Raw genomic sequence first — 23,609 nt, 5'->3', positions numbered from 1 at the left:
CTTCGGCCGAGGGCGAGGCCTCAATGCGTGGTGGCACTTGTGCTTGACGACGACGGAAAGGAGGAGTGCAGCAGATGTCTTCTATTCACTAAATAGTCAGTTGATGGATGGACCCGCCACATTCATTTTCAAAGACATAAAAGGCAGGTTCTGTCACACTTCTCGTCCTCGAGTTCTTGTCCTGGCCATCATCCTCACGACTGTCTTCTCCTTCTCCTCCTCCTCCCAACTCAGTTTCGTTGCTCTCATACAGCTTCCAATACTTTCAATATGCATTTCACCGCCGTCCTCGTTGCTGCCATCGCCTGCGTGACTGGGTAAGCCCCCTTTCCCATCGTCACCCCCGCCCAAAGTTCCGAACTTTGACATCTTTCGCTGACAATCTGATGTGTGCAGTGTCACTGCCGACCTCCACGACCACGCGTGGTGTGCGAACCGTGAATTCAAGGGAAACCAAGAGTCAAACCCTGAGGTACGTGTAGCTCTGTCGCTCGCCGTACTCCTTTCTGTTGCTCACACTAGTGGTTCCCAGAACAACGCAGCCACCGATGCTGCCTGCATAAAGTACAGGAACCGCAACACCGGCAAGGAGCAGTGGGATACATGCCCTGACTGCACGTCCGTAAGTCCAGAGTTCCAGCCTCCCCCCCTGCAGGGCTACTCCAAGGGCTGCTGATCTCCAGGGCGTGTTGGCTGACTTTACGACCCAGAGCTCCCGTGGAGACCTTAGGGTCTGCAACTCTCCGGGATGGCACATTGGTGGTGATGAGTGGGAATACTACTGCAAGCAGAGTGGTGCCGACCTCGGCAAGGCCTAGAGAGCTGCTTGAGATGCTGCTTCATCCTATGACAGAGAGACAACGTGTGCACACTTTATTATCCTAATTTCATAAACCTAATATCAACCTCGGAATAATTTCTGAACAACAGCTTCCTTCAACTAGGATGTGACAAACCTACTGGTAGCCATGTGCCAATCCACCTTCTTCCACCATCCAATGCCCTGGCCAAACTATCACCGCCCAGACCGTCTAATTCGACCCAGTCGAGCACCCGGTCATGAAGGTCTTCCACTCTATGAGCTTCCTGAGAGGAACTCCACTGTTAAATGCCTGTATGATAGACCTATTAGCTAAAAGACTATAATTTCTAAATCTTCTAAGATAGTCATAACAACTAATAGTAAAAGAGGCTCAAAATATCTACAAGAAATTATTAATTTAATAATTTAAAAATATAGTTGCTTAAGGAATAGTAGGGAGCAATTAATAAAGTTATGTGGGTGGTTTCACTTCTATTCCGTATACGTCTGAGGAAATACATGGCGCCTTCATACAGTGGTAAGCACTCAGTTGATACCACAGGGAGGTGCCTGTGTGAGATGGTCTGGAGGGTTTGACCCCAGGTGCCGGATCCCTGGGTTACATGGACATCTCGGAAGAAGCCCTGCTCAGCTTGGCTGGTTGCTGGCTCGCAAACACCTTCACGCCATGCAAGGCGGCCGGTGCAGTGGAAGTTTAGAGCCCCGCTGCTTGACTGCCGACAACAACAGCCTCCTGGCTTGGTCTGTTCATTGCGGGCTCCATCCTGGGCAGTGATCCAGGCGACAATACATCTCTCGCCTCTCCTCCCCCAGCGCGTGTAGTCACTTCGCCATGGCCTCGGTTGTAGCTACCCTAGGGTAGCTGTAGGTTGACGGTCGCTGCCGCCCTGCTTCCTGTCCGCCTGGCGGCGGCGCTGTCTCTGCGAGACAACCTCGGAGGTTGCCGCCCGCTACACTGCACGCACTGAGGTCTTTGGTATAGTGTAATGGAGCTCAGGATATCTTGAGTGTAATGGGTGTAGCGGGCTTATCTACAGGCACTACACTACACTGATCACACTGAGTGTTGTATGCGGCAATCCTGCTCTCATTGGAATTGACATCTCGGATTACCAGCAGCAGCAAGATGCATAGGTAGTATTAGACTCTTCGTGAATGATCATCCTAGTTCCGGTCATCCTCGTCCGAATCATCTTCGGCTACATCATTCCTCGCATCCCACATCAAATTCCAACACAGCGTTCGCTCCTCCCAGTAGAGACTCCCTCCATACCTCTTTGAATGTCTCAGAAACCATAGCTTCAGCCAAATTCAACTCAGGGTCAACCCGTTCCTGTGTAATAGACATAACAGCTCGTTGACTGTTGAGAACATCGTCTCTGAACACCCCGAGGCTGACGAAAACTACATTTTCGTCCGCGCTGCCATCTGATTCGTCGCTGCCATCCGATTCGTCGCTACCATCTGATTCGGGATACACGTAGTATCTCATCGTAAAGCTCAGTCTCTGGATCAGGGGCATGTGTCTGACCGCTCGCCCAATAGGTAGCATCAACTCAGTCATGCCTTTGACGACGTCGCCACGGACCCCGGGAATATCCACGGTCACCCCGATGTAGAGTGTCTTCAAGTTCGGCCACGAAAGCGGGGATGCTGCGAGAGGATCGTAATTCCCAGCACAAAACGGAGAGAAGCAGTGCAGAATTGCCTCATCACACATGCCAGTCAACTCCAGCTCGGACAGCTTCTGAGAATACAACATGATGGCCTCTATGTACTCAGCACGATAAGGCCATGGATGGTATATGTCCAAATTGATCCGCAGGCTCTCAAGGCTCGGTGTATTCTGAGATAGCCTATCGAAAAGGACTGTGAGGCCGGTTAATTTCGAGTCATATCAAACAATGGACGACCAGCACTAGTTGTTAACTTACACTGCGCTCTAGTGGTATCTTCAGTTTCACCAATTTCAATCTGCGATGACCAGCAATCAATTTCTGGACTGTCGAGCGTCATGTGCTTCAGCTGAGGCAGATGCGACACCAGGTCGAGGAATCCCTGGGCGTTGATAGCCTCATAAACATCGATAGAGAGGCTTGTGACCCGTGAAATGACGGGTATGCCGGGAATCTGGTCCTCTACACCATTGCGTAGGAGAGACTGATCGGAGGAATCGAGGGTGACCAACTCGAGGTGGAAGTCTTGATCCCGTGCCGCGGTTTCGTGCCACTGATCCATGCAATTGAATAATCGACGGATCACAGTTTCGCTGGGTTCCACAGTTTTCACGTTGTTCGACCTCCTGATGGGCATGCAAGGAATCGAAACGTGTTGGAGATAGTGTCGTCGATTACCCACAACAAGTTGTGCGAATAAATCCAAGTCATCGAACGGTTCGTCCTTGATCCTCTTCAAGTGAAGACTTTTGAAAGTGAAAGGTTCTATTGCAGCTTGCCATTCCGTGTCGATGCAGGCAAAAGGTGATAGCCTGCAGCGGCGAGGGTTTCTGCGCCTGGCAAGTCTGTCATGTTGGAGATCCTCGATAAGGTGTCCTCAGGGCTTCGGCCACATTGTATTTTTTGTTCAACTATTTGTCTATTCATCATCTTCTCAGCTTTTAGACTAGCTATTAGCTTATATTTTAAGTATAAAGTTAATAATTACTTAATATATACCCTTAAACTTATCTATATATAGTAGAGTTACTAGCTTCCCTTATAGAGCTTTCTCTTTTATTATATTCTTTATATATTATATAAAAGTAAATAAATCCTTAATAATAAAGTAATATATTTAAAGAAGGAAAATTTAATTTTTAAATATTTAAACTTTTACTTTCTTTATATAATATTTATTTAATATATAATAAATAAACTTTATTTAACTTTTTAAAAGGTTTTAATTTTTTATAAAATTTATATAAAAGGTTTTTAAATAGATTTATTATTATAATATTATTATTTTATTAGCTATATATTTAAAATAAAGATTATAATATATTTAACTTATTTAATAAGGGTAAATTTAAGTAACTATTAAGTATATTAATAGGAAAATTAGTTTATTAAATCTTATATTATAGGATTCTTTTTTATAAGGGTTATTTTAAAATTATTTTAATTTTATTATATAACTATTTTATTAACTATTAGCCCTTAGGTTATTTATATTAATAATTTTAATATAGTATTATTAGGAGTAATACCTTCTAGCTTTATTTATATAGTATAAAGTTTAGCTATATATCTATATATTATATTCTTTTTCTATTATTATTAGTATTATATTTCTTTAAATGCTAGGTTTTAAGTGTTTACTATTATATAAAGGTGCTATATATATTTTATATATATAGGGATTAAAAATGAAACCACCTAAGGTGTCCTCGGATTTGGTCGCGAAGCTCTAGTGGCAAGGACCTGTAACCGACGATGTCGCTGTCGAGTTGAGCATTAGATGTATCCCTTGTGGTGAATGAGGTGGTGTTGACACTTACGTCATGTCAGGAGGCAGCTGTTCTGGCTCGTTGGTCCAACTCAGCTTGAGGCGCTTGTCCGGTGGGACTTTGGTCGGTTCGGACATGGTGAGGTTGGAAGGGTGATCTGATAGATCTGGGGACTCAACGATGAAGTGTTGAAGGGTTGGCCTGGGAGGTGGAATGGATGGGTGCCCGGGTGGGTTGGCCGGCGAGATGGAGTTGGAGTGCAACTGAAATCAATTGCTGGGCGGGCAAACGGACCAACTCTCGACCTCCAACGGTGGAGTGACCTTGGTTTGTTTCCAGAGGCTGGCTCTCAAACGGTACCTCAAGCTAGGTCTGTTTGCCTGGCAAGCTGAAGACTTTGGTGGCCATTCACCTGCAAATGATTCTTCGGCCGTTGGGGGTACGATTGACAAGTCTCGGGGTAGACCTTGCCACGCTCGAGCGTCTTGGGTGGAGGCAGGAACTACTGGAGCTTTGCTGAGTTGATTCAAGCACCTGCTGCCACCAACCAAGTCACTTGCAAGAGTGACCAAGAGTCGACTTGACTTGCAAGCTTGAAAACATTGAACGGCTTTCGTTCGCAACTGGCGTCAGGGCCACACTGCAGCAACATGAACACTGCATATGTATCTTTATGGGCCATCTTGCATCGTCAAGCCGTTTCATTTTCATTCGTTTATACACTTTACATCATTACGCTCCTACTTAAGGGCTCTCTTGCAATCAGCGGCTGGCTGGTGTCAAAAATCAGACATCCAGATCCAATCCAATCTTCTTCACCAGCTCCTGGGACTTCTGCCTCCGCCTCATCATGTGCCTGTGCTCCTTGAAGCCATACACCAGCGCGTTGACCAGCCCCGTGAGCTGCGTCGTCGCCTGGGCCGCGATGAGCCACTGCTCCTGCCGCCCCGCCAGCTCGGCGAACCGGTTCGCCAGCCCCGGGATCCACACCACGATGTACGCCATGGGGAACAGCGACAGGAGGAGCCAGTGCCGCGTGTCGTGGTCGAGCTGGCTGCTCTGGATCACGCGGATGCGCGGCTTGATGCCGAGCCGCTGCTGCGCGCTGAGCTTGGCCTCCTGTGCCGCCTCGAGCCCCGTCGTCTTGTTGCGGTCCGAGCTCGTCCGCGTCACCGCCTCGCGCACCGTCGTCGGCATCGTGTGCTTGCCGCGGATCAGCTCGTTGTTGCTCATCACCGCGTTGACGTCCGGCGCCGAGTCCGTGTACATGCTGAACGAGTAGCTGCGCCGGAGCCGCGGCTCCTGGTTGCGCTTCAGGAGCCGCCGCCGCACGCTGAAGAACACGGCGATGTAGATGCCGATCACGGCCAGGAAGATGGCGAACCGCCAGCCGTGGCCCAGGACGTAGCGCAGGTAGGGAGGGTCCTGCGCGATCCAGCACCAGTTGCCCGTCACGGGCTCGATCTTGTTGGTCACGAGGGCCAGGGACGCCGTGAAGAAGGGCATCGCCCAGACGAAGAGGCAGATCAGCCGCTGCTCCATCGTGCTGCAGTGCATGATCCAGCGGTTGAAGTTGACGGTTAGCAGCGTCACCACCGCGATGGCGAGCACCGAGAAGTCGGCCGCTTGGACCGATATCTGGCCGATCCAGCCGTTCAAGGAGCAGGGCAGCCCGAGCTTGAGCCATTGCTGTGTCGATACCACTATGCTCCCCGAGATTGTGTTGTTCAAAGAGTTGATGAACTCTGCGGAATGAGGTTAGTATGTCTGCTATGTGACACCTGGTATGCGGCCAATCCAAGTGTTCAAATGTTGCTACCTACCAGCAAGCGTGAGGTTCATCACCAGCGCATATCGAAACGAGTGCTTTTCCTCATGGCTCGTAAATAGCCACATCAGTATCACCGCCCCCGTGGCAACCGCAGACAGCGAGCTGCACAAAAGGGTCGGCACCGCAACCCATGCTTCGTAGGGCATGATGACGACGGGTTGTTCCGCAAAAAGGCAGTCCCAAAATATCGACCAGTTATACTTTGGCGCTTGTGGGTCAGGTGCTGTTTAGATCCGGCCCTTTGGTATTCCCCTTCGTTGTTCTTCGCGCGGACGTCGTCGAGTGTTGAGAGAGTTTATCCTCCTAATGTCCAAGCTCCTTCAGGATATAGAAACGAATTAACCTTGGAGAGCCGGCTCCAAGCAGTCCCTCGGAGTCCGTGGAAAATTTAGTCGCGGGATGTTGACTCTTAGTGTATGTCCAGCATGATTGATTGGGTTGTTAAAAAAAGGAATGCCGGGGATGCTCCTCGGGAGGGTGTGGCAGACCAAGGGTGTGCGAAGCCCCAGACTTTTACGATCCGGCCTCCAGCATTTGTGCGGGCATCGGAGGAAACAGGAGTGGACTTTGAATCAAACAGTCTGCTGGCTCAGCACGGTTGATGGGTCTCGCTGGGTCTGCGGCAATTTCCCGACACCATTGCTCTGGAGAACCATGTACTCCATGCTATCGTGGCGCCTAGGAGAGACTCGGGATGACTGAGCTGGAACGGATGTGGTTGCCGACAGGTGTGGATGACTGCCAGACGAACTTTCCCTCACCGTTCGGCAAGTCCTGGGCGGGCTGAAGGGGCCGGACATCAGTTCCAAAGTTAGAATCGAATTTGCGGCCGTTGGCGCCCAGCAGCAAATCAGGAAGAGCTGCAGGGCGTGACAAGGACGATCATACCGATGGGCTGACTCGTATGCGCGAAGCCTCGCCTCCAGCGGCTGATCAGAGATCGCCATCCCTGCTCGATAGGGCAGGCCCCTTGCTGCTGCTGCAGACGATCTGAATCCCCATCCTGTCCTGTCAGATAAGATTTCCTTTGTTGTTCCGGTGGCTCCAAGGTTGGCCTTCAAGTGTTGTTGCGTCACATGATGGGATCGACTTGCATTGAGCCGCATCATGTAGATAAATGCAAGTCTCGGGAGATCAACAACAGTAGTTCCGGGGAACAAGACACCATTTCTCTGCGCTAACCCGTAATTCCACATGCGAAGAGTAGGCTATTATGAGTGTGGAACCTGCGAAAACAGTTTACATATGAGAATTCCCCCACGTGGGACACCGGTATGATGACGAGGCAGAGCCTGTGCGGCCGAGGTTCCCTCTGCCTGGAGTCGGTGCCACCGTTAGCTGGGCATCTTCTCCACTATTCTCCACGATGCCGGCTGGCGACTCATGTCCACAACGTTCTCGGGGTCTCACCAGCGATGGCCAGTGAAATTTCAAATTTCGAAATTTTTCACTCTGCCAGCCAGCTTTCAATTCACCAGGTTGGGTGGGTCTGAAAGGTTTTGTGGGTACCTTGATTTTGCGGGGTACTTCTAGTTTTATATAACTTCTATATAAAATTATGTATCTTCTAAACTTCCAGAACCCTGGTGGACTTAAGGATCTTTCTAACCCTAACCCTTATCTAAGAGCTCTCCACCCTTATCACAAAAGCCCCTAGCCCTAAGTGGTACCATGCTAGTACCTAATTAGGACTAGCGCGGTTTTCCATTTCTGTCACTGGAAGGCCTGAAATTTCGATTTTCTTGCAGAGAGGTCGGTGGGCCTGAAATTTTGCCATCGCTGGGTCTCACAGGGCTGCTAGGGCCGTCTGACGGGCTGCCATTGAAACCTGTCCGAGACTCGACCTGCCAAGCTGACACTTGAGCATTCTGAGACGTGATGTCAATGCTTCATCAGCATTGCTCGCATTCCGGGGGCGGCAGCGGTGCTGACCGGTATCAAGCAGGGCTGGGCCGCCGGGCTCCCACGGGCGACTTGCTGGCCGCAATTGGAAGAGGAACTCGCGGCGGTGGGCCTCATAATTCCCGCGCTGGTAGCGAAATCCTCCAGCGGGTGAACAACCACCGTCCCGTACTTTGATACCCGCAGCTCGAGGGTGGGCCCCTCATCACACGGATGGGGTATTCTTCTCCGTGGCTGATTCCGCGAAATTCGACTTACCTAGTAGGAGTATAGATATTCGTCACTGCGGTCACCTCCCAACCCCCTTGAATCAAATCGACATGGGGTTGTGCTGAGGATTCTGGTGATAGTCTAGGGGGGTACCAAACCTTCGGCATGTACGGAATCGGCAGTGAAGGGAGGCGAGCTTCGGGATCAGATCGACTTTTCCAACGCTGGGGAGATGTGCCAACGTGTGAGCTGCGACGTGATGATCCTGCCCTGACCCAGATACTATTCGTCGGCGCGGATGACATAGGGGGCCCGCTCAGCCGGGCCAAGCACGAGCAGGGCCGCAAAGGGAGAAAGATCAATTGATACGATGTTTTCAACAGGCCGTCGGAAGCAGACCCAGGCTATGCTGGATCGGATCAAGTTAATCTCGCAGGCAAATTCTGTTGTCGTGCTGAGAGCTACGTCCTCGCGGCCGAACAAGCCGAACGGAGGGCGTTCGCTATCGGCATGACTCCTAGATTCTTTCCGGCAGGATTCTGAGTCCTGAGTGGGCGGCAGAGCTGGTGATAAAGACGGCGATTAGGTTCGACCTTTTTGTCTTTGTCTCCGAGGCTAGATGATCTCCCCCCGGCCCTGACTCGGCGTGCGAAGCATCACTGTTCTGCCAGGGACAACTTCGGAGGCCGAGACACTGGTAATGTACTACCAGCCATGTGGCCGACTCGTGAACACGGTGGCAGTGATACTGCTTTTGCTCTTAACGGCAAGAGATCGCCTGTTGTCATCCCGCGCCCTAAAAGCTAATGCTTTCAAGACGTGATGCCGTGTCATGCTCGCTGTCGAGATAGTATACATCATCATGAATTACTAGTGTCGGTGAAATTTCCAGGCCTTGGTGCTTGATTATGGGCAAGTCGACCAGGGTACCTAGTTACCTACCTCTTGACGACATATAACATGAGCTGCGGGTTGTTCGAAAGCAATGATTTTGGGTGGCACACAGCCGCGAAGCTGGAAGTTTTGTTTGCTGCGGGAGACATGAGGAGGGAAGGCAATATGTGTTGCTTGGATTCTTCCCTTTCTAGGTAAGTTACACCCCCAACATGTCCGCAGCTTACGGAACAATTGAAATCATAATGGTTTAAGCTGTTATGAGGATGTAGGCCATCTGACTGTATGATGAAACAGCACTCTAATTATATGATTCAGGCTCACCCATTTGGTCTGTTAGATCTCTGGCTGATACAGTCTCCTAGTCATTTCAGATTTTATGACTGGTCCACTCCCTTTTCTTTCCTTGCCCTCATTGATACAACAGCTCTCTCCCTCTGTGTACATTGACGCAACCCTTTTCATTTGCACCCGGCCAGAAAGAAGAGGTAATTATGACCCGGAAGTTTATTTCTGATTTCTATCTTATGAGAACGAGATCCATGTTGATTGAGGTACTGAGCCCCCCCCCCAATACATGGGAATAGCGAGTAACAGCGGGGCGGAAACATGTAAGTGCCAAAAGTCTTGAGCGTTTGCCACTGTATGAAGGCGCCGCATACATTTTATATGTCTGGGAATTAAAAACGAAACCACCCGTAAGTACCAAAGATTCAAGGTCTAGTCCAAGCCGGGCATCGAGGGTATTTTAAAATCAACGGAAAGGTTCTCGAAGGGGGCCACGGCATAGACACAAGTAGTCACGTGGGTTCGATTGGGAGCACTTGAGCCCTAGAGTTCTCGGATTACGGTGAGTGGTGTAATGAATTATGCGTGACCAGGTGTCAGTGTTCAAGTTCGAGTCACCCTCTCGTCCTGCACATGAAAGGAAGCATGTCATTCTTTGTGCTAGCCACCAGAAGCTCTCCATTTCACCACAACCGGAAGGGGTTTTGTATGGAGACTGTTAGGGTGTGAGATCTATGTTGAAAAGAAGGAGGAGGACCCCAAGTAAAAAGGGATGAAAAGGTTATCAGAAGAAAACGTCGATACGCTGAGAAGCAAGAAGAAGCAAAAAGACCCTCCCAGGCCATCCTTCAGGGCGCGAACGCCCAGATGGACCCGGAAGTCAGAAAATCCCTACCATGCCCAGCCGACTTGAACGGCCAGGGTAGATCATCGGAATTTTACTGTTCAGCCGGGGGGATTTGAACCCAGGACCACGGGGGCTTTCGTGCCCCCCGCGCTCCCGAATCGGCCATCCCGCCGTTGTTGGTATCTGGTGGAATTAGCTGCTTGATATGCTGGAGTCGGGCTAGATCGGACGGTTGTGAGCGTCTCTCTTGATTGGCTTCCAAGTGTGTTGACTTCGAGCTAACGTTACCTCAACGACGTCTTCCCTGTTTCAGTCCCCGTTTGTTGGCAATGATGTCGAGCTCAGCTGCTAACAACCAAAGCAGGACAATAAATGCAGTGACAGTGCTCAGAATGAGAGCACCCCCTCAAGACATCAATCGCCGATGTTGTCGTTGATACAATCCGAGGTGACACGAAGCTATATCTGTGACAGCCAACATTGAAAAGGCCCGATTCACCATCCCAATAGTGTGTGAAGACTCATAAGTACTGCCGTGCTGAGGAAGTAGGACATGACATACAAACATGATTGGAAGAAGTACGAGCTGGGACACGTCACAATACCTAGGTAGGCTATGTGAATTGACAAGTAGACAGCAAGATACCTCACAACGTCATCGCAAGGCGAGACGACAAACAGTCTGTCACGAGCCAGGCCGGCCGATTGGCATTAATAAAACCCCTGTAAGCCTAAACCCAACAGCTGCAGAGCAGCGCAGTGCAGTGCAGGTTGCTCAACGTCCTTGGCCCGATCACCTGCCAACCGCCGCCGTGGGAAAGCATGCCCGTTGGCCATGCGGAGGGCCAGGGGTTTGCATGTGCACGTCAACCAGGCATCTCTCCGGGCGACTGGGTATCTCCCTTGCCCCTGTGTGTATTTATTTCCCCGTGGCGCCCTCCACCAGGGGTGCGCAACCCCCCAAGTGAGCCGCAAAGTCGTGCCTGGAACCGTGGCATATCTCGGCTATGCTAGGCGAGACAGCCACAGATCTCCCGAGGTCGCCGACCTTGTAAGCAGGCGGCGACGACACGTGCTCTGCCCAGGTTGTTGGGTCGCGGAGTACGGAAATGGCTGAAAAGTGGCGGGGAGGAAACCGAAGTCAGCCCATCCCGTTATTCCACGACGACGAGGGCCGTCTACTCTCGGCAGTGGTGAACGAGCTGGATTCCTACAGACGTCACGCCAGAGGTCAAGAGCTAGGGAAATTCCGTGAAATTAGGCTGCCAAGGGAGGGACCGAATATCCCTGTGTGCAGGACTCGGTACAAGCAAGTGACCACTGTAGACCAAACCCGGCATGGCCTCCGGCGGGATGGAAGAAGGATGCGGGATGAGGAGGCAAGGGGGGCCCAAATCCTGCTGGTTGTCGTCACCAGCGAGAAGTGATGGCCATGCTGAGGAACGGGAAGGAAGATGAAGGGTACGGGTGGGGAGGGCCGGGGCGGGGGTACAACGTGGCTGGCGGAAGAGGATGATGACAGGCAGAAATGTGAAGTGGTTGAGGCGATGTTGTCGGGCTTAGTAAGGAGGCTGAGGATGAAAATGGGGACGGGGACAGGGACGGCAATGTCTTGCCTGTCAACCTGCCAGGCCTGCGGTGATGCACGGGGAGAGGGGGGGCCCACTATGAGGTACCTAGGGTACGTTTAGTCGGTAGGCGGGCAGGCTGGGTTGGGCCGAGCTGGCGGGGATGACACAGCATATGCACCTGGGTGTTCAAAATCCAGCCGGGTCACCCGGGTACTTAGGTACTTACTTAGTAGGTACTTGGGTAGGCATCCCACCTGACTGCCAGACTGACTGCCAGACTGACAGACCGACGGCAGACAGCTCGACTGTTCTTTCCCAATGCCGACAACAAGGTAACCAGGTAGCCAACCACACCCTCAGCAACCAGCCATGGCCGTCCCAGATTCATGCCGTTGGCTAAGCTGGACCCATCGTCATTCACCAACCGCCGGACGGCTCGGTAGAGGAGTTGGGTCCCTTTTGCAGCAGGCCTGCATGGCCTCGCATCGCACAGCATCGCAGTGGCCTCGCACCACATCGGGCGACCTTCCTCAACAAGGGGCCTGGGCCTCTGGCTCCTCGACGGATTAACGGATTGGCGAATTGACGAATTGACGAGCCCACGAGCCCACATGCGCATCCGTCTTGCCCCCATCCTCGGCGCTCCATCACGCCCGCCCCATGATGGGTGTTGACCACTTGATAACTGACCGCTGGCTGCTCTGCATCTCCCGGCGCAGTAATCTGGCCCCTTGTCCACATCCTGGTCGCCATCCTGATCACGCCCCAATTCAAATACGCATACATACGTCGAGGGTCCGCACCGGTGTACCCGAAGAGCCGCATTGTCCGAGTCTTTCTTTTTTTTTCCTCGCCTACCACGGGTTCGGGTCAAAAAGAAGAGCAAAAAGAAGGGGGAGAACGTGGCGCCTCCCAGGTGCTCGCCGTGCTTCTTTTTCCCTCCCAACTTGCCGTCTTTGTGGCGCTCTCGCAGCACACGCTACTGAAAGGTAAATCGTCTTGGAACCTCTGGCCTGCGACTCCTCACTGGTCGGCCAAGCTCCAAGCGGCGCCTTTCCTCACGTGGATTCGCGGATTCGCCCAGGGGACCACTCGACGACGCCACCGACCTGGGCCACCCTGCTGACTGCAGCCTAGGTTGCTTCGCTGCGCTCGTCGGAAGCTGCTCGCTGCTGGCTGCTGCAACTTGCGCTCGGCCAGGCCTGGGCTGATGTGAGACCATCCCCGCGGAAGATCACCCCTCCCGCAGTTTTTTTTTTCATTCCCAGCCAATTTCTGGTCTGCAGATCCAGAACCTGCCGCTGCCGCTGCCCAGGAGGAAAAGAAAGAGAAACCGTTTATTTAGACGCCCCTCGTCCCGTCTCGGGCGTCCAGGCACAATGGACATCCGCGACCTTCTGATCGATCCGCCGCCCGACATGGTAGCAAACCAGGACGGCACAGCAGCCGCACCGGCGCGACCCCCCACCACCCTTGGACGCGAGCCACAGGCGACATCCGGCCAACCAGCAGCCGCAGCCGAGATACACGCTGCCTTGGCCTCCGCGCCCAAGGCCTACGACCACGCACGAGTCCCGTCTCGTGCGCCCGGATACGACAACTCGGCAGCAAAGCCGGACCCATCCAACGACGCGCCCGCTGCCTCAGACCATGAGATCACCTTTCACAACCCCTCTGCCGCGGCCGCCGCGGCGGCTGCAGGCTCCGGGCCCGGCTCATCCTCCGGCGGCGCGGGCGGGAGCAGCACTCACCCAGACTCAGATAACGCCAGTCTGAATGCGCCCTCGAGTTTCTCGGTCGGTCTGAGCATCGACACAGACGACAGCGATGCGGACTCCGCGATGGGCTCGGTGCGGGCGCAGTCGTCGTCCGTGTCGGCGTCGTCGTCCATTTTTGACTTTGTCGAGGAGCACGGGCGCACGTGGCACCGGTACCACGAGGGCAAGTACTTCATGCCCAACGACATCCCCGAGCAGGAGCGCCTGGAGCTGCAGCACTCGATCAGCGTGCGGCTGTTTGGCGGGCTGAGCCTCGCGCCCATCGACCGGCCCAACCGCGTCCTGGACATCGGCACCGGCACCGGGATATGGGCCATCGAGTTCGCCAACGAGCACCCCGAGTCGGACGTCATGGGCACCGACCTGTCGCCCATCCAGCCCGAGTACGTCCCGCCCAACTGCCGGTTTGAGGTCGACGACGCCGAGGACGAGTGGGTCTTCAACCACAAGTTCGACTACATCCACGCGCGCTTCATGTGCGGCAGCTTCAGCAACTTCCCCGACATCTTCCGGTCGTGCCTCGACAACCTCGAGCCGGGCGGGTGGGCAGAGTTCCAGGACTACTACGTCAAGATGCAGTGCGTCGACGACTCCCTGTCGGGGACCTCCCTCGAGCGCTGGAACGACTGCGTCCTCGAGGGCGTGCGCCGCATGGGCAAGAACGGCCTCGCCGCGGCGCGCTTCAAGGCCCAGATGCTCGACGCCGGGTTCACGGACGTCGTCGAGCGCAAGTTCGCGCTGCCCGGGAACCCGTGGGCCAAGGGCGAGGACCAGAAGATGCTGGGCATGATGCAGATGGAGAACATCCTGGACGGCCTGCACGGCTTCTCCATCGGGCTGTTCACCAAGATGCTCGGGATGGCCGCGGAGGAGGTGGAGCTGATGCTCATGGAGGTCAGGAAGGATCTGAGAAACACAAAGATTCATTTCTACTACATTGTGTGAGTACCCGCCCAACCTACTACCTTCTCCCTGCCTCCTTGGCATGCAGCCTGGGGGACCTCTTGCTGACCAGGACCGCCCAACCTGCAGTTACTCTGTATATGGCCGGAAGGCACCATGAAGGTGATGACTCTTTAATGATGATAGATTCGCGCATATGATACCACTACCACCACACAATGCCACCCACATATTGCATGTATATTTCAAAAAATATGAAAACATCTGTCTATACTCTATTGAGTGAAGCGACGCAATTCCTACAATCAGATCCGTTCCCTCATTACGTGGCTCATGTGTTTTCGTCATCCATCATCCTGGAAGTAGCGCTCATCACCAGAAATACAGGCCGGGCATGGTGTCGTTCTCGAACCAGCTCATCGAGCCCACTCCCTCGGGCACGAACATCGCGTCAGTCATGCGCTGCGGGTCGTCGTCAGTTTGAGTCGGCATGACACACAAGACAATACGAGCTAAGCTGACAGCCTCATGCAAGATAAGAAGAAAAGAAAAGGCCAGGGGGGAGGAAACACAAACTTTCCTACTCACCGTGAAGTCCCAATCCTCCGTCAGCCCCGGCGACGGGCCAAACTCGTCCACGATCGGCGCCGCCCCGCCGTGCTGCTTGGTGGCCGCCACCATGGCCTCGAGCAGCAGGACGGCCTTCTCGGCATCCTTCTGGCCCTCCCTGATCAGGAACCGGGCGAGCTCCGCCGAGCCCGCCGAGTCCGCGCCCGCGCCCGCGCCCGCGCCCGCGGCGGGCCCCAGCCGCTGCAGCGCCTCGGTCTGCGCCACCAGCAGCGACGCCATCAGGTAGCCCTTGACGCTCGACTCGCCCGCCTCCAGGCACCGCCAGGACCAGGCCTTGACCTCGCTGGTGACGGCCGCCAGGTCGCGCCGCATGTGCGCGCGGGCGCCGGGCCCCGCCGGCAGGCCCTCGTCGTCCTGCAGCTGCGCGTGCAGCTCCATCGGGATGGTGAAGGACACCTGGACGGCGCAGGTGCGGAAGAAGCCCGAGCCGCTGGTTATCAGGCGCGCGAGGAGCTCCTCGCTGGAGGCTGGGGATGAGCCTGCTGCTGCTGCTGCTGCTGTTGACGGGGTTGAGTATGTGGTCTGGGTTTGGGCTGGGGCTGGGGATGCGGGGCTGGCTATGGACGAGGATGGCCAGACGGCACACCAGATCTTGAGGAGGACGTCGAGGATGACCTGGCGTGAGTATGCGTATGCCGGGAAGTAGATGGATGCGGCGTAGTAGGGCATGTGCAGCGAGGCGAGGTACCGTTCCATGATGAGCTCGGCCGCGTGGGCTGCGAACCTTGCTGCGGGCCTGTTTCGGAGAGGATGGAGGCTTCTGCGGAGGGACTTCAGTGCTTCTCTTACCTCCGTGTCCAGCTGGATGGTTTCCTCGTATGTGCCACCGGCAGGGTTGTGGTCGTTCAGGAATTTTGTGACTTTCAGTCTCACGGGGTATGTCATCCGCAGTGCTCTCGGAATCGACATGATGGTCGGGTCGTTGTGATCCTCTGGTAAATGGCCAGGTCCGGATGTGAGCGCCTCGTCCTCGAAGTTTCCAGGCGCCTCCGCGTCGAAGTCGGCCGTCGACAGCAGCGGCGGTCCACCTTTAGACAAGCTCGCCTGCAGGGTAACCTCCAGGATGGTGTTCCAGAGCCGCCTCCTCATCTCCGCCGCCAGTGGTGTCATCTCCGGAAGATGGCGCGGGTCGCGGTGGAGACCCATCGTGATCGCTCCACGGATCAGCCCGCCCGCCGAGATCCATATGCTGTCGCCGGCGACGTCAACGAGCTCCATGGCGAGCAGGTGGAGGATCCGCGTCTGGACTATGAAGATCCGGAGGCGGCTCTTAAATACCGGCTCGGCGAGGTATGTTTGGGCCTCGTACACCCATCTGGTTGCCTGGGTGCGCAAGGAGAAATTCGGGTCATATGTGACGGCGCCGATGGCGAGGACGAGCTTGAGCTGGACGAGGAAATGATTCTCGGGGTGGGTGTCGGGCTTGGCCCAGATAGCCTCGTAGTCTCTCCTGAAAGAGGGGACGTGAAGGATCCGGTATATTGATTCGATGGTCTCTAGGTACCGGTCGACAAGCGCATCGCAAAGGTGCTTTGGAGGGAGGTCTTCGCTCAGAGGACAGGGCCATGCTGGCGCCCGTTGGCTCTTGATGATCCGTCCAAGAGTCTTGCACTTATCCATAATGTCCAATACCTTGGGCTTTCCCTCGCGAAGCTGCGGTTCCAGTAACGCGACAAATTGCATGGTCTGATGAGGTCAGGTCAGATCTCCAGGTTCATTTTCTTTTCGGGTTGTTTTGGACAGCATGAGAAAAGAAAGGACTCACTATAGGAACCGCACCATTCATCCAATGACTTTGACCAAGCAGTCGCGTCTTGTGGGAGATGCTCCGGGACATCAGTGCAGCCCGGCCGAATAAGGCGCTTCCCGGGTTGCCGCCGTGCACATGAAATGTGCCTGCGAATTTCGATGCGAATGTGGATGACGTTGCATGCGTTTCGACATCGGAGGCAGGAGTCACGACCGCCCCGGCATGCACGGGCCTTGGTGTTGCCTTGCACAGCTGCTGTTCCAGGTGTTTGATCCTGCTTCGCATCAAGTCGATGTTGTCATGAGGGACCTGGGTGGTGTCGGTTCCTGGCGAGGCGTGCTCTCCTCCAATACTCGCGGAAGAAGAGTCTGGACATGTTGGCGCGGCAGAGGGCGGCAAAGGCGCAGAAATATCACTATCTGCCAGTGGTGTTTGGAGAGATTGCGCTGGATTGTGACGATGTCCTCCTGGCTGAATCGAGCGTGTTCGAGGTCGTCCCTGCTGTGGTTCCTCGTCGTAGACACAGGCCTCCTTCCTCCTGGATCGCACGCAGTTGCTGCATGGGCTTTTACGATCGCATCTTGTCTTGCGTCTCCTGCAGACTGAGCAAGACCTGAGAAATTGTTTTGGTCAGTATCATCCACCAGTAATATGGTGTTGTGAGCCACCAGCCATTGACCAATGGGGCTTATATGCGACCTACGTGGTGGGCCGCCTGCGTCGACGCACCGTTTCCATCGTGGTCAGAAGTTAGAAGTTCGGCTCAGGGCGAGTCAAGTGAGACAAGCAAACTAGAATGTCGAGCTTGGCAAGAGGGGTATGATCTCCTGCGAAAGAAAATAAGTTCGAAGTTCGGGGGACACAATGGTTGGGCTGGCTGAAGGATGTCGAGCTTACTGCATGATAGGTGTCTATCGTCTGCCGTTCTCCGACCCCGACCCCGACCCCGACTCGGATCTCCGACCTCTTAGCCCATCCTTCATCCTGAATTTGCACGTATTCTGCTGGTTCAGACGCCAAAGAAATGTCAAGAAACTGATGCCAGCGATCTGGGGAGAAGATACTGCAAACCGGAAATCGTGGGATAAATATCTTGCGTGCTCAGCTTTCTCCTGGCCTCTTTCCGGTTGCGCGAACTTAAACGTAGCCACCCGAGGAGAGGTTGAGGATGAGGAGCAAACACCCAATCTAATTGACGGGTATCCATACCTTTTCAAACAGTAATTCGTGGCTTGTGGGCGCTTCTGATGGCCCAGAGTCAGAGTCCAAAGGTAACAAAGGCATCATGGGTACCTCATGTATACCAAGTGGTTGTGCAGTTACACCTGAACCTCAAGTCCCCTCCTTCTCTCTCTGTTTGAGGATGCCTGGACAACCACGCACAGACCATATACACCTTTTAAAGTACCCAAACAGGCACCCAGCTACCATGAACTGACTGACTGACTTCCTGGCTTCCTTTGTCTGCAACTGCCGCTTGTTTCCACATGACGCGTTTGCCTGTCAAGAACGACGCGACCCATCACCAACTCCTGTACTCTTGTCTCTAACACCACGATCCCTCACATTCGGTCTCCATCCACGCTGGCACCAATGAGACCCGTGTAAACTTCCGCATCCTCCTACACTTGCATGCTCATGTTTCTTCCATGAGCCAACCGCCTGCACGATGAATCCAGCAGCAGCCCCGCCAGCGTTCAGCCTCGGGCTACTTGGCATCTACAAACAGTACAAGGCCGACACCGAGACAATTGCTGACTGGCTCAAGGCAAACGCCGTCAAACATGGATACAAGTTTGACGGCCGGGATGGATGGACTATCCGGACGTCTGACTTTGTCCCCAGTGAGTTCAGTCGTCCATTCTGGTCTTCTTCGGATCCATCTCCCACCCCCGAGTTGGGAATGATCAAACGGTCCCCTACAGATTCTTCCGTCTACCACATCGTCCCAGGAAACCCCCTTCGCTGACTTGATAACACGTAACAGTGGCAAAACAGATCGTTGCCAATGTGAAGAAGACCTCGTTCAATCTACACCCGCCCATCCATCGAGCCTTTCGTCGTGCAATAGTTGCTCGGAAAGAATGTACCAAATGGTACGAGGAGAACACCGAGGGCCAATACAAGAGCAACGAGACACATGCCTGTAACCATCAGCCACATACCAAGCTTCCTCCCATTGTTATAAGACTGACTTCAAGCAGACTTCACTGACATCTTGATGACCGCATGGGATATTCTCCTGGGTGCCTCGGTAACTGAGGGCACTACTTCCGGTTCCAAGTCTGCCGCTGTGCAGCGGAAACAAGACAGCCCTCAAGCACAGGCGGCATCTTCGGTCCCCAACTCTGCAGTCTCATCCAATCGCTTCGCTGCTTTCTATATCGACGCCGGTGGCGATGACGATGACGAGCTAGATGTTGCTGGCGCCGAAGATCCAGTGAGCAGTGGCACTTCTAAGAAGGGGAGGAAGGCCAAGTCATCAGAAAAGGTGCACACGACCACAATCATTCCGGACGAGGGCCAGATAGAAGAAGAGTTCTGGTTCGCAATCCAGTCCTTCCTCCAAGAGCAGCAAAAGGTCCGGGAAGAGGTCAGGCGCTACTGGGCAGCGTACAGACGCGATGAGAGCCACCTCGTCATGGCCACTTTCGGGACGAGAATGGCTATCGATCTCATACGACGATCAGAGACTGAACTGGACATTCAGGTGAAGCGCCCTGCGAGATTCCCCGCCCACAAGTATCCAGTCTCTACCTTCCCTGCATTGCTTGTTGCCGCGAAGCAGCAGTGCGAGGGCTCTTCGTCCCAGATAGGCCAGCCTTTCGACGCTCCGCTTGACAAATTTGTCCTAGTGTCCAGCCGTCAGAATGAGCTGACACTGTACAACACTTATTCAACCCTCAAGTTCTACTCATACCAACAAAGAGGCATTCCAGGATACGGCGTCAGCGGAGGGTTGCCGCTGAACGAAGAGATCAAGCGACTGGATGTCAAATTACACAATATCGCCAACTTGGTGGACTATTGGCCACCGTACGAGGACGACATCACCAGGGGCGTGAAAAAGGCTCTGCTGAGTGGGGAAATTCCAATCTGGACAACGTTTGCCATGAGGTTGTTGCTCGACATGGATGACGTCCTCGCCGACTGGAGAACACTTCCTTGGGTCGATGCGTGTGATCATACCTGCAGACATGCTCGCAAGCCTCCGACGCATTGGCATCACGAATTTGGCCGTCATCACGTTCCTCTCGCCGATGAACCTCTGGATCCTGACTTCTTGAAAGAACATTTTGCCAAGCACAAGCCGTCTACTGCAAACCAGCCCGTCAACATGTTGCAAAAAATCAGGACCTCGGAAGGTCCTAGGAAGAAAGGCATGGGAGGAAAGCGAGCGACAAAGAAGAAACCGGCGAAGGCTGGCAAGGAAGAGGAAGACATCAGCACATGCGAGAGTTACCTCAGATGTGGCTACGACTGGTACGAAAAGGACGTCGCCCGTGCTCTTGACTGGGTGGCACAATTCGAGGACGGCGACCAATGTTTCCGACGTCGTTTCGACCCAATGAGGAGAAACCCTTTGCATTGTGGCCTGATGAAGTACGACCTCTACCGAGCTCGCCATGTGTAAGTTGGTCCCCTTCCAGATTCATCATCAGAGGCTCACCGGCCCATAAATGCTGTTGCTGCACCGTCCCCTGACATTATTCGGAACAGGGGAGCGCTCAGTCAAAATACAAATGACAATCGCGACACTTGGACAATGATGTTTGTCTATGCGGCCGGTCGAGCCGCATTTCCGAACTCGCTATCCTGGCCCGATATGGAGTTCTTGCTCTTCCAGCAAGGCGAACAACACGTCTTTTTTGGTGGACGACCGAAGAATATCGAATGGACGGCTCGCAAATGGCTCTTGGCATTGGGCAGGTCTTCGAATGACTACACCTACAAAGATCTCGCTCATGCAAAGTGTTGCAGCATGCGGGATTACATCAACTTCAAGAAATGGCGACCATTGAAAGACAACAGTGTCCTGGGCAAGTTCATTTCGTCTCGAATGAATTGTTGCGATGTCCATCATGAACTTGCGCAGGATAACTTCATGGACATGATCCGAATGATGCACACCCCCGCAGCGCTTTCGCGCCTCGCAAGCATGCTTGGCATGAGTCAGGGTGAGACAGACGATTTCGTATGGACTTGGACCAGCCGGCTGGCGAGCTGGACACTGACGAGTATCTTGGAGCTCACCCAGATGTACCTGGCCGTGGATCTTGCGGACATTGAGTTCGATTGGGCGGCATTGGATTCAGTCTGCTCCGAGATGTGGAGAGAAGCTTCTCCCCTTCTCCAGGGTAAGGATTCCGGTAGTCATGGTGACGATGACCGCCCTTGTGATCACAAGGCTTGTGAGCTTGGCACTGCGCCGTCGACCTGGACCACGGTAGTCCTTAGTCAAGTCGCCGAAGTTGAAATCAACCTCTCAGCAAAGAAGAAGAGAGACCCTGCTGTCTTTGCGGAGGAGCTGGAAAAGGGCAGCCCCACATTCATGAAGTTGTGGTCACTCATCCAAGCTCATTGCCAGAAGAGAGTCAACGTTGCCCTTGGTAATGGAGTGTTCTCGAGCTTTGCAGCGGAGGCGGGGCTCGTCAAGATGCTGGATACCAGAGAGGACTCTCCGTTCCCGGCTGTCATTGTTGCCCCTCACGTCCAGAAATTCTTCGAGGGATACCCGGAGGACATTGAAAAGCAGAGCGCCGCGATGATTCTTGCCAAGAGAGTCGTCGCTAGCCATAGAAAATTGCGCAAGTCGAAGATTGCCAAACTTGGCGTGTAGGGCCCAAGAAGGTTTCGCGAGTACGCGGGTGGGAAGTCAACAGGGACGAGCGTCGGACAATTTTGTGATCACATGCTTTCTCATTGCCTTCTTGACGCAGTATCTGTCATTGTGTCAGACAATTTTGGGAGCGAAATGAGTTGAGCCATGGCTAGAGAAAAAGTGTATACAGAAAGATGGCCAGAGATTATGGGGTATGGTATGGTATGGTTTCTGTCCTATATACTAGCACAAAACGAAGCTTACCAATGAGTCTGTTTGTGCGTACGTAGCATTCTGTAGTCTACCTGATTTAGAATGGAAAGCCACCTTTCCGGGCAAGTCTACTATCACCAACTGGTCATGCATTCGCCACACCAGACGACTCTGACCAAACAAGCTTGGTAGTGGCCCAGGGGCGGGTCTTGCTAGGAGATACATGGCGTGACTACATGGCGCAATAGAAGCTGTAAGTCAACAACCCACTCCACACACCACCCCCTTCCCACATACAAGCATTTTAAATACCTAAAAATTAACCACCTAACTTTAAACTTAAATTTCTTAATAACTAATAAAACTATTTACTATTTAATTAAGAATCCTTAATATTTAACCTTTAAACTTTAATATATTCTTTTAATAAATCCTTATTTTTAATGTTAATATTATTATTATTAATTTTTAATAAAGCTTTAACTAAACTTTATTTTATAACTACCCTTTACTTTTTAAATATTATAATATTAATAAATATATTATTTAAATTAAATATAATAAGTTTATTTATAAAGCTTTTAATTTTTAAAAATATTAATAAAAATCTTTTCTTAATTTTATAATAATTATATATATATTTAACTTATTTAATCCTTTAACTAACTTTTAAAAATAATTAAATTATAAATAATTTAAAGAAATTACTTAATATATATAATTTAAATTTAATAACTTATAATTATTAAAAGAATTTAAATATTTTAAATTAATTATAATTAATTCCTTATTTAAATTAAATAATAAATACTTTTAAATAAATATAATAATAACTATATTAATTAATAATATTACTAACTTTAAATTTAATTCTTTCCTTTTATTTTATAACTAAATTTCTATTATAAATTATACTTTTTAATTTTAAATAATATAAATACTATTATATAAATTATTTAATATACCTTTAAAAGGTTTTTTAAAAGTTCCTTTATATTATATATTATAATAAATAAACTAAACTATTAATAATATTATTACTTAAAAATTAAAAAATATTAATATTAAAAGTTATAAAATATAAAAATATATATATAAAAGAATTAGCTATATTTAATAATAAAATAAATTTAAAAAACTTATTAATAATATATAAATAGTTATAGGAATAGAGATAATTATAATTAGTAGATAGTTTAGATTATATTATATAATTTTAGTTAGTAGGCTATAGTAAGGAATTATTACTAGCCTTTTAGGTCTAGCTTCTTCCCTTTTATATAATTTAACTTAACTAATTATTCTTTATATATATATATATAATAACTTATATTAATATTAATTAATAGTTATTTTAAGTAATTATAAATAGTAAGGTATAAAGAAATAGTTAATTATTTTAAAGTAGTTAGATTCTTTATAAATTCTTATTATAATATAATTATATTAATACTTTAATAATAATAATATAATTAAATATAATAAAGTTTTTATATTTATTTATTATAAAGCTATTAATTTAATAAAAATAGCTAGATATATATTAATAAAGTTTTTAAACTTTTTTATTACTTTATATATTTTATTATACTTTAAGAAACTATAAATATCTTTAAAGACTTAAAATCTACCTATAGATTTTTTTATTATTAAGCTTTATTTATACTTTTAGTAAGTACCTTATAAAATTAGTTAATATCTT

At 51.1% G+C, this 23,609-nt stretch overlaps 5 protein-coding genes across 5 annotated transcripts; 3 read left to right on the top strand and 2 right to left on the bottom strand.

Annotated features, from left to right (window-relative positions):
- Positions 1–270: 270 nt before the first annotated feature.
- KVR01_007770 (uncharacterized protein) lies at positions 271–818 on the top strand (the record flags this gene model as incomplete). Its single annotated transcript, XM_044790500.1, has 3 exons — positions 271–317; positions 397–622; positions 684–818. 3 exons carry the CDS (start codon positions 271–273, stop codon positions 816–818), a joined length of 408 nt encoding a protein of 135 aa, XP_044642748.1.
- Positions 819–5,054: 4,236 nt separating this feature from the next.
- On the bottom strand, positions 5,055–7,293 carry KVR01_008229 (uncharacterized protein; the record flags this gene model as incomplete). The annotated part of the gene is made up of 3 exons (XM_044794421.1): positions 6,988–7,293; positions 6,092–6,882; positions 5,055–6,013 (listed from the first exon to the last, which is right to left on the bottom strand). Exons 2-3 carry the CDS (start codon positions 6,243–6,245, stop codon positions 5,055–5,057), a joined length of 1,113 nt encoding a protein of 370 aa, XP_044643207.1. The 5' UTR covers positions 6,246–6,882; positions 6,988–7,293.
- A 4,813-nt stretch (positions 7,294–12,106) lies between these two features.
- KVR01_008017 (uncharacterized protein) lies at positions 12,107–15,283 on the top strand. The gene is made up of 3 exons (XM_044793070.1): positions 12,107–12,800; positions 12,949–14,530; positions 14,622–15,283. Exons 2-3 carry the CDS (start codon positions 13,191–13,193, stop codon positions 14,650–14,652), a joined length of 1,371 nt encoding a protein of 456 aa, XP_044642995.1. The 5' UTR covers positions 12,107–12,800; positions 12,949–13,190; the 3' UTR covers positions 14,653–15,283.
- On the bottom strand, positions 14,666–17,855 carry KVR01_008121 (uncharacterized protein; the record flags this gene model as incomplete). Its single annotated transcript, XM_044791058.1, has 4 exons — positions 14,666–14,697; positions 15,077–16,808; positions 16,888–17,474; positions 17,795–17,855. The coding sequence occupies 4 exons, from the start codon at positions 17,853–17,855 to the stop codon at positions 14,666–14,668; spliced, it is 2,412 nt and encodes an 803-aa protein (XP_044643099.1).
- Positions 15,295–22,028, top strand: KVR01_008203 (uncharacterized protein). The gene is made up of 4 exons (XM_044785099.1): positions 15,295–18,716; positions 18,860–19,018; positions 19,077–20,502; positions 20,593–22,028. The coding sequence occupies exons 1-4, from the start codon at positions 18,542–18,544 to the stop codon at positions 21,710–21,712; spliced, it is 2,880 nt and encodes a 959-aa protein (XP_044643181.1). The 5' UTR covers positions 15,295–18,541; the 3' UTR covers positions 21,713–22,028.
- The last annotated feature ends 1,581 nt before the right edge of the window (positions 22,029–23,609 follow it).

The sequence above is a fragment of the Diaporthe batatas genome (assembly GCF_019321695.1).
Source record: "Diaporthe batatas strain CRI 302-4 chromosome Unknown Contig00009, whole genome shotgun sequence".
Taxonomy (NCBI): Eukaryota; Fungi; Ascomycota; class Sordariomycetes; order Diaporthales; family Diaporthaceae; genus Diaporthe; species Diaporthe batatas.
The sequence above is the reverse complement of the archived record's forward strand: the minus strand, read 5'-3'. Positions and strand labels throughout refer to the sequence as shown.